The sequence below is a fragment of the Miscanthus floridulus genome, chromosome 11, assembly GCF_019320115.1.
Source record: "Miscanthus floridulus cultivar M001 chromosome 11, ASM1932011v1, whole genome shotgun sequence".
Taxonomy (NCBI): Eukaryota; Viridiplantae; Streptophyta; class Magnoliopsida; order Poales; family Poaceae; genus Miscanthus; species Miscanthus floridulus.
In genome coordinates this window covers 76,432,772-76,443,423 of record NC_089590.1, presented here as the reverse complement: position 1 = coordinate 76,443,423, position 10,652 = coordinate 76,432,772, and the positions used below count along the sequence as shown (strand labels likewise).

At 41.7% G+C, this 10,652-nt stretch overlaps 1 protein-coding gene across 2 annotated transcripts; it reads right to left on the bottom strand.

Annotated features, from left to right (window-relative positions):
- LOC136493569 (uncharacterized) lies at window positions 1–4,509 on the bottom strand. Of its 2 annotated transcripts, none has more exons than XM_066489666.1 (2): window positions 3,394–4,509; window positions 1–360 (listed from the first exon to the last, which is right to left on the bottom strand). In XM_066489666.1, the coding sequence occupies exon 1, from the start codon at window positions 4,448–4,450 to the stop codon at window positions 3,413–3,415; it is 1,038 nt and encodes a 345-aa protein (XP_066345763.1). In that variant the 5' UTR covers window positions 4,451–4,509; the 3' UTR covers window positions 1–360; window positions 3,394–3,412. The 2 variants fall into 2 exon arrangements, with proteins under 2 accessions (XP_066345763.1, XP_066345764.1); XM_066489667.1 differs by lacking the exon at window positions 1–360 and adding an exon at window positions 1,978–1,995.
- Between the last annotated feature and the right edge of the window lie 6,143 nt (window positions 4,510–10,652).

Here is a 10,652-nt window from a genome sequence, read left to right as displayed (position 1 = left end):
TTAAGGTTATCATATCACTGTAACCACAGGCATTTTGTTTGAGTCTAAGTGCTCAAGCACAGCAGACAAACAAACAGCACTAAAATATGCAAGGAATACCAATCCTCACACACGGAAATGTTAGTAAAATGGACAGCATGATTGGGAATAGATTCAGCATGCACCGGAGAATGGGCGGAGTTCCCCGCTTTTCTCGAATGTGCTATGAGCCTATGAGCAGGGAGAAAGTTTCCACGAGGTGTTGCAGTAATCAAAAACCAAACGGAAGGCACTTCGTCCGTCCATTGGATTTAGGTGGAGACGTGGAGTTCACTGTGCCATGGTTGTGGTCTTGTGGAAAGCGAAGGGAAGAAATGTTGCCTGCAACGGAATCAAGTGTTGTAGAGAAATGAACTTCTGATGTTTTTGGAGATGAATTTGTCGTTAGAACCATTGCTTTATGTCTATAAAAAAGGCAAGTAGCAAGTGCGCCACTGAACACAGCAGCTGAACAATGAACCAAGACCTCGTGAAATATCAAGCATTATGAACTGAATACGATAGCTAATGTGCCATTTTGCTCACCAGCAAGAACACTTTTCTGAACTGTCACTCTCCATGACCTAAGCTAAGCAGGCTTTGCACACTAGAGCTACTTTCACATTTTAAGTCCCAGCCGATTCAATTGGTCCAAGAAGTGGAAGAATCCAATGCTTAACATCAACAAAAGCTGACAAATTTAATGCTTAACATTTTTTAACGGATGCTGAACATTTCAAGACCATTTGAAAGTTAAGAAAAAAGGATCTATATTCAAGTCAAACCAAAAGGATCATGGAGTAATATTACAGAACAGGAAAATTAGGTTTTAGTAAAATATGTATGATGGAACAGCAAAAGCTGAGGCAGAATTGGGTTTAACAAAGATATGCTAAAGAATTATCAGCCGCAGGCGGACAAGCCTACAGTGCTTGCAGTGCCATGCTATACAGTTAGATATACAAGCAAAAATGCCGGTCAGGTAGATTTTACATCTAGATTTCATGGTGTATAATATATGAATTTTTTTAATGAGCTCCATATTAAGATGGTACGCAGGATTTTTTTCTCTCTTCAGTCCTACTCTTTTAAAACAAATTTTGTTCTTCTACTTAAAGACTCCCTCCGTTCCAAATTAATATAGTTTGTTTTAGCTTTGTCCTAAGTCAAAATTTTCTAACTTTAACCATATTTTTAGAAAAAAATGCATTAACATCTACAAATTCAAATAAATGCACTATCAAGATATTTCATGGATAAGTTAATGAAACTAATTTGATAATGTATGCAGTTTGTAACAATGAAAAAAAATAGAATATTGAAATGCTAGTGATTAGTTTATTTAATCATTAGGAGACCTTTTGGATAAGATCTCTTCTCTACAAAAAAAAGGGACAACCTGCAGGTTTGCTAGAAGAATTCTTGTGCTGTGAGTGAGAGCATACTTTTGCATGCATGAAACTTTTTATCTCACAAATCATGGACAGTAATCAAAGTAGTATGGCACATAACTCAGCCCCATGACAAATAACGTTGCAAGACCCTGCCTCAAGGACAACTAATGTAGTGAGCAGAAAAGGCAACAGTGAAACATTTCATTTAGCAACTTCAGTCCAGTTCTGTTTATGCATGTAGAACAGTTTTATTAAACATCTAGCATTACATACATAACAGGTTCATGATCAAGCATTTATAAAATGCTATAGAACATTATTGCTTCAAACACAGCATTATACTACAAAGAAATTCAGAGCTTCAAGAAAAGGTCATATTTTGCAAAACTAATCAGTTAACTAAACCTACTGGCATCACTCTCTTTCTGGTTTAGATGCATTTTCTCTCATTCAAGAGAAACGCTAAGTAGTACAAGCATCACATCTATTCACAGGATGAATAGATACAGCTGCATATGTAGTCTGCAGTTTTTTAGCCTGGCGGGCCAATCTCATGTGAAGTTTTAAAACAGATGATTCTGAACTGCAGCCAATAAATACTGCTTAGCTTAAACAGATTGTGACCTGAATTTATAAAATTTACCAAGCAAACTACACAATGTCAACATTTTCCCCAACAAGTCGCCAACAAAGTTACAAATAATAATACGTTGGCACACAAACACCCCAACCAAACTTAGGTATTCTTGTTGCAATCGCGAGTCAAGCCCACATCGCAATAAAGTATATGACAGTACGAGAAGAGAGGCACAGCAATATACACAACATCAACACCTAGAGTCATCGTGCAAAAGTTGGAGTAGTTTCATCAAATTAAGGGGGGCTTATGGCCATCAACAGAAAATTTTCATACTGGCAAAAAAAAAACTTAAATTTATCCTTTTAAAAAGAAAGATACAGCAGTACCAAACAGCTAGATGATGATAGATCCCAGCAAAGTAGTATGGAGGCAGCGACCCACATCATGCTTAATCAGCAATTCAGCATCAAGAATTAGAGGTTCTTTTCACAACCAGAAAGATAAATTTTCAGACTTGAGTGGGCTAACATGAAGTATTCCCTCTGACCCCAAATACATTTTCACTAAAGTTGACTTCAATTAACAAAATCACTAGTTGCAGAAAACATATTAGTGATGCTACTGCTAACTCCTTAATTAAATGACCTCACTTGGTTTTCAATATATTTGAGATGGTGGATAAACCATTTTCCATGAAATATCCCTGATGTTGGTGGCACTTGGCAGTTAGGTACTACTGAAATAACGTCATTCAAGTTCATATGTCACAAGCAAAAAATCATGAACAGTAATCAAAGTTGGATGGCACATAACTTGGACACATTCTCAATAACGTGGAAAACCTTGCCTGAAGGAGAACTGATGTTTATGATCAAGCATTTATTATGAAATATAGCCCAATCCAACATTATTGCTTCAAACACAACTTTTAGTCTTTTATACTACAAAGATATTCAGAGGACTCAAAGCGAAAGCCTTATTTTACAAAATTAATTAGTTAACTAAACTTACTGATATCTCCCTCTTTCTGGTATAGATGCGTCTTCTCTACTCATTGAAGAGAAACACTAAACAGTACAAGCATCACATCTATGCACAGGATGAAAATAGCAAAATATGTAGTTTACAGGTTTACAAATTTTGCAGGCCAATCTCATGTGAAGTTATTCTTTTTTAAAAACAAATGATTCTGAACTGCATACAAATCGATCAAATTTACCAAACAAACTACAGAATTTCAACATCTTCCTCAACAAGTTGCCAACAAAGTTACATATAATAAATGGGCGCACAAACATGAAACATCTCAACCAAACTTAGGTAATCTTATTGCAATCTTGAGTCAAGCCTACATAGCCATAAAATACATGACAATACGAGAAAAGAGGCACAGGAAAATACCATGAAGGCACGAAGCAGCTCAGCCAGTGATCATGGTGCCCGTGCCCTCGTCTGTGAGAATCTCAAGCAGAAGGGAGTGTGGGACACGCCCATCAATGATACTTGCGGTATGTACACCTTGTGCAAGGGCGCGAACACAGCACTCAACCTTGGGTATCATTCCACCAGCTACCTTCCCGTCGGCCACCATCTGCCGCACCCCAGCAATGTCAATCTCCTTCACCAGGCTCCCAGGGTCATTACGGTCCGCCAGAATCCCAGACACATCCGTGAGCAGCAGCAGCTTCTCGGCGCCCACGGCAGCGGCAATCTCGCCAGCCGCTGTATCGGCATTGATGTTGTAGGCCTGCCCAGTCTCGTCGGCGGCCACGGTGGCGATAACCGGGATATGGCCCGCGGCGATGATGGGATGGAGGACGGTGGCGTCCACGCGCGAGACCTCGCCGACGAATCCCAGCGCCGCTGCGTTTGGGGACGGGCGCGCGGTGATGAGGCGCGCGTCCTTGCCGCAGAGGCCAACGGAGGTTCCTCCCGCGATGTTGATGAGGGAGACGAGGTTCTTGTTGACCTTCCCGACGAGCACCATCTCGACGACCTCCATGGTGAGCGCGTCCGTGACGCGGAGGCCGTCGCGGAACTGCGGCTCGACGCCGACGCGCAGCAGCCAGGAGTTAATCTCCGGACCCCCGCCATGGACGAGCACAGGGCGGAGGCCGACGCAGGAGAGGAGCACGAGGTCGCGGATCACGGAGGCCTGCAGCTCCGGGGACTTCATCGCCGCACCGCCGTACTTGACCACCACCGTCTTGCCCTTGAATCGCTGGATGAAAGGGAGCGCCTCCGAGAGCACGTCCACTCGGCTCAGCGCCGCGGTGGCAGCGGCCGCCGCCGCCGAAGGAGCTGGCGCAGCCGTGGATGTGGCAGAAATGCGGAGGCGCCTGCGACGGCAAGTAGGGGCCGCAAGGGGCCTGGCATGGTTGGAGCTGAGAGTGGAGCTCGAGGGCGGCGGGGATGGGACTGGGAGGAGCGAGTTGGAGAGGTGGGGTTTCGTGAGCATGGCTGTGTTGGCTGGGGCTCGACTCGGCGTTGGCGTTCGACGAAATGTCTAGGCCGAAAGGCTTTTCCTACTCGTTCATTTTATATTTCTCTACTCGTGAGGGAGTATCTACGGACAGTTTGGTTTTAAAACTTTATACATAATAATTTGTAGAAAAGTTTTCTTTTATTTTAGTTTTCTATCGAACCAAAACGCGTCACTTTAACCTTACCTTACTAGGACCAGAGTCTGTTTGAATTCAAGCGTTAATTGCTACCTAGCTAAAAATTACTAGTCCACGTGAACTCTAAATGGAAGAGCTAATAGGTGAGTTAAGTTTTCATACAAGTCTTCAACTAATTTTAGCTCATCTAGTAACTAGCTAACCATAGCTAATTTAGACTAATTTTTAGCCATCTATTAACTAGCCATGTGTATCAAACATGCCTTTAGTCGAGTCACGATAAAAAGAATACTTGAGACGAAAACTATTGAGTGTTTTTCTTAAAGGAGATTAGCTTTTTCTAAAAAATTATCTCAAAGAAAACAACTCAGATAAAGTATTGTGGTTTGGAGTTACCAACTAGCAAAGATACGAAGGAATGAGTTGTCCCTCAAATCAACTTTGGCTTATCCTAAGTTAAACATTGATCAAATTTATAAAAAATATATTAATATATATGTGTTCAAATAAATACACAGGGACATACATCATGAAGAACTTAATGAACCTAATTTAAAGTTGTATAAATATTGGTGTGTTTTTCCATGAACTCGGTCGGAGTTAGAGAGATTTTGACTTAAAGACAACAAAATTGGACTATGATTTGAACGGATGAAGTAATTTCTCAACTTTTTAGGAGTGTGTTGGTTTAATTTTTGAGAGCATCTATACAAATCATTAGCTATAACCTTATATACATTGGTTAGGTTATATAGATAGCTTGTGCCGAGAAATTCAAGACGTCATCCTTAATCACTGTTTGTCATTGGAGAAGTGAACAGTGCTCAGTGCAAAACTCTATTACAACAATTCAGACAAATCCAGTGAAGCTCCCACTCTCCCAGTACACATACTGACTGCAGCATCCTATAGATATCAATCTAACATAATGCCACTCATAATTAGGAAAAAATATTATTTAATTACAAGGCTGTCACCTGCATAATAAAATTAAAAAGTGGCCACACCAAAATACAGCTAGGGAATTGCATATATGATATACCACGTGGTTGAGAGAAAGAGAGAGAGAGAAGAGAGAGAGAGAGAGAGTCCAGGAGGAAAAGCTGGCAGTGCCTTTGCTGTGTCAGGTTGCGATGAGGCACAAATACTACATGATAGTAGCATTGGCCCTTGCTAGAGAAATGCTAGCCACCTTCGGAGAGGAGATCAGGGTGATAATGGTGTTGAAAAAGTCCAATATATAATCTTGTTGGCATACTTATTGTTATAGAAGTGGAGAAGGCAAATCAATGCATGGCTGATTGCTGGTGGAGCATTTTGGTTGGCCTTAATGAGAAGTGGGAGTGGTGATGGTATTAGAAATGGGAAAAGATGATTTTTGGTGCAAGCGGAATTGATTAATCAAGAAAGTCATGGGGTAAATTAAGCAACGGGGAGTTGCACCTGTAGAAGGGATAACATGTGGCGAGCTCTAAACCGGTGGTGATGTGGCCTCATGATAAGCTAGAAAAATCAAGTAGTGAGAATCTTTTATTTAGTTATAGAAGATGTTAGCTCAAATATCTTTGAGATACAATGTGGAAGTTCTAGTTCTTTCGGATCGAATTAGTGTGGATGATGGGGGCTACACTTCTCCTCCTATTCTGGAGGACCTAACATATAAGCAATCACATAACTCATGGTGAAGGACATTTATCAAATTTTGATTTTCACATTTTTATTGTACCGAATTTCATAAGTCTTTCAATATCATCATGCTAGCCTTGAAAGAGCCTCAAAGAACCATGCGTGAATTTTATTATCAGAGAAAAAATGGAGGCGACTAGGGGTAGGCTGATGGTTTAGGTAGTTATTTTCACGAAGAGAGCAAAATAGTGTTACACATGAGCTTACACAATTGCCAAAATACATTCAACTTTGTGGGGTTTTAACGCCCTGGCGTGTGTTAAGCAAGTTATTGCTTAAGATTAAATTTTAATTTTAGTACGAGTAATAAAAACTCTCTATTCTATACCTAATAATAAAGAGGCTAAATTTCCTCTCTTTTTCTGGTTTCATTCTTTCTACCTCCACCTGCCTTCCTACACGAGTAGTTTGGTCGTACGCCGTGTTTTCATCGTCGGAGAACTCGATGTCGGCATAGTCATCTTCTGTTCATTGTAGTCTCAGCCTGCAACGTGTCGCACATTGGTACCAAGCTTGGTAGCGCCTGTACTCACGGTTCATGTGCGGCTCGTTGTTCTCGTCCACGTTGTCGTGCAACAGCTCCCATTATTCAATGTAGTATTGGTGGTGCTTCTCCCAATAAAAAATCTTCATGTTCTTCTGATGATCCAACCTGCACGTCACGTAAGATGTTAGTTTCTGGCAGCTATGGAATTGATGCTGTAAAACGATGACGCCTAAGCTATATGACGCGACTATTTGATGTATGCTTCTCAAGAAAGGTACAGAGTGATTAAAGAAATCATACGTAATAGTATAATCATTACTTCAACTTATATAGGAATTAATGGAAATGGACCATCACAAGATAATTGAAATAGCAAAACACTTACTTGTGTAAGTCAACGCCAATCGAGAACGGAGCCGTTGGCCAAAGCTGTCTCACTCTAAATTGACGTGCAACTCTATCTAGCAGGTGGAACTCGACAGCATAGAAATAGATTAGAGGACACCCCATCCTGTAGAAGTCGTCGTCGCACCCATACATGTTGCTCAACTGAAAAGGAAGTGCCCCCTCTCCATCGTACAACTCCCACGACACCTGCAATATGTCCAAACAAGATGTTAGATACTATAGTAAACCATTTCAAACTAGCATGGAAAATAAAATTTACTTACACTAGACGCTGTGAGCGTGTCTATATCGTTCGTGAATTCAATGTACGCCCGCTGTAACCTCGTGTGCGAAACCCTGATCTGGTCCCAAAGGTACATCCACGTCGGCTACCGACGTGGAGGCCGACCTGGGAACCACTCACGACTAGCCAGAACCTCGGGACGACCAACTCATTAAATGAATGCTTCTCATTGAATAACACAGACAAGCTTTGCATCTCAATAAACTCAACATATCCATAGCGATCTCTTTTCATGGTGCCTCCATGATATATGCTCACTAGGTTGTTCATCTAGTAGTTCAAACAAAAATCGAAATACAATTTATTTAGTCCAAAGTAGCTGCTATATAGTATCTCTCTAATAGATACTAACCAACTACACCCTAAATAACTATGTCACTAGCTATCTAACTATATTTATCTCACTAACTAAATCAACTAGTTATCTAATAACTATATCTATGTACCTATGTCACTAGCTATCTAACTATGTTTATCTAACTATATCTATCTCACTAACTAAATCAACTACCAACATCACCAAATTTACTAGAAACTACCAAATAATCAAAGTAGCACTACAATTCAAGCTAACTAAGTACCTACATTGCATATTCAAAAAATTTACCTGTCCAAGTCAATGCAACGATGCGACGCGGACGTCGGGACCGGAGCAGAACGGGGATGCGGAGGACGGGATCGACGGCGAGGACGCGGCGAGCCAGGACGGACGAGGCGGCGCGGGCCGGGAGGGGCGGCGTGCGGCCGGCATAGCGGGGGACGGCTTGGGCCGGGAGGGGCGGCGCGCAGCGGGCGTGGGATGTTTGGCACTCCGTGCTGCGAGGCGGCACGAGCGGGCTGGGGCCACGGGCAGCCGGCACGGCAGGGGCCGGCGCGGGCGTGGTGGCCGGCGCGGTTGCGGGTGCGGTGGCGCGGGCCCGATAGAGAGGGAGGAAGAGAGAAAGGAAGGGAGGGCCCATACGTAAGACAGGGCTCGGCGCCAAGATCTATGGCGCCAAGCTCGGCGCCAAGATCTACGGCACCGAGGTGCCTGCCAAGTCACCGCCACGTCTGCGCCGAGCTCAAGACCTAGGTGCCAAAATCTATGGCGCCGAGACGTGTAAGCTCGGCGCCACCAACGATGACACCGAGCTAAGGGTCCAGATTTTAAAAGCATGCATCCAGAAGCATATTTGTGAAAAATTTTCAAAAAAGGGCTAAAAACAAAAAAAAAATCGGTGCTTTTGCTGTGTCAAGTTGTGATGAGGCACAAATACTACATGATAATGGTGTTGAAAAAGTCCAATATATAATCTTGTTGGCATAATTATTGTTATAGAAGTGGAGAAGGCAAATCAATGCATGGCTGATTGCTGGTGGAGCATTTTGGTTGGCCTTAATGAGAAGTGGGAGTGGTGATGGCATTAGAAATGGGAAAAGATGATTTTTGGTGCAAGCGGAATTGATTAATCAAGAGAGTCATGGGGTAAATGAAGCAATGGGGAGTTGCACCTGCAGAAGGGACAACATGTGGCGAGCTCTAAACCGGTGGTGATGTAGCCTCACGGTAAGCTAGAAAAATCAAGTAGTGAGAATCTTTTATTTAGTTATAGAAGATGTTAGCTCAAGTATCTTTGAGATACAATGTGGAAGTTCTAGTTCTTTCGAATCGAATTAGTGTGGATGATGGGGGCTACGCTTCTTCTCCTATTCTGGAGGACCTAACATATAAGCAATCACATAACTCATGGTGAAGGACATTTATCAAATTTTGATTTTCACATTTTTATTGTACCGAATTGCGCACCGCTCGATTTCATAAGTCTTTCAATATCATCATGCTAGCCTTGAAAGAGCCTCAAAGAACCATGCGTGGATTTTATTATCAGAAAAAAATGGAGGCGACTAGGGGTAGGCTGATGGTTTAGGTAGTTATTTTCACAAAGAGAGCAACATAGTGTTACACATGAGCTTGCACACCTGCCAAAAATACATTCAACTTTGTGGGGTTTTAACGCCCTGGCGTGTGTTAAGCAAGTTATTGCTTAAGATTAAATTTTAATTTTAGTACGAGTAATAAAAACTCTCTATTCTATACAAAATTTCCTCTCTCTTTTTGTTTCATTTTTTTTGTGAATATGCGTGCAAACTATCCCCTCTTCTCTTATAAGATACATCTTCCCTTCGTGCAAATCACAGCCGGCACGGTCAAGGTTTTGGATTTCGTTTTGCGTTTTTTTGGCTAGGGCCGAAAAACCCGAAATTCGCGAATTTCGACCGAAATTTCGAAAATTTCGTGTAAACCTACACGTTCAAACTTAGGTGTATTTTGGCCGAAATCACCGAAATTTTTTTAAAAAATCGGGCGAAATTTCGGACGAAATTTCGGGCGAAATTTCGTTGCACAGAATTAGAAAAAAATCTTTTAAGTTAGAAATAGAGAAGAGATCCACAAATACAATATTCCACGGTCCGCAGGAGGGCATAACACGTACAAGTTCATATAATACAGGCACAGAACATACGCATGTCCAGTTCATAGTTTCATAGTCATAACTGGGAACATAGATAAGTGATAAGTCCATAATAGTTCATAAAAGGGGGTCTGAAAGAGATCAAAAGTCCATAGTTCAAATTCAGAGACAGTCCATACTTAAAATCTAAAGACAAAGACCACATAGCTAATAGAGAAATCCTTCAACCCTCTTCTTTTTCCTAGCACGCTGTCCCCTTCGATTATCGTCCTCTGGTTGCTCTTCAAATTGTTGGTGTGTGCCCAGAGTATCACCTATTGAAATAATTAAACACATTAGCCTCTTTGTCTTTGGTCAAAAAGAAAAGAAGTAAATTCACACATGAGTAATTACCATCCCTATGCTCTGGTTCATTGTCTGTGTCATTCGCTGAGCTACTATCAGCAGATTCTGCATAAGCAGGGTTGCCATGAGGACTGCTATCATCTGTGTCATTTTCAGTTTCTACAAAGTCTTCTTCTTCATCTTCAACAACCCTCTTACCTTTTCTCCTCCTATTAGCCCTCTGTAAAGCAAGAATTTTCCTCTTCTTTGACCGACCAAGCAATTCTTTAAGACAAAGATCATCATCTACAATTTTTGGCCTGTTCAACCAATCCATGATTGGGTTTGATTCATCAAATAATGTGCAATCCATCAACAGAGCACATGGATCAGCCTCT

Excerpts from the sequence above, each read along its gene's own strand:
- LOC136493569 (XM_066489666.1), bottom strand. The coding sequence starts at position 4,450 with ATGCTCACGAAACCCCACCTCTCCAACTCGCTCCTCCCAGTCCCATCC.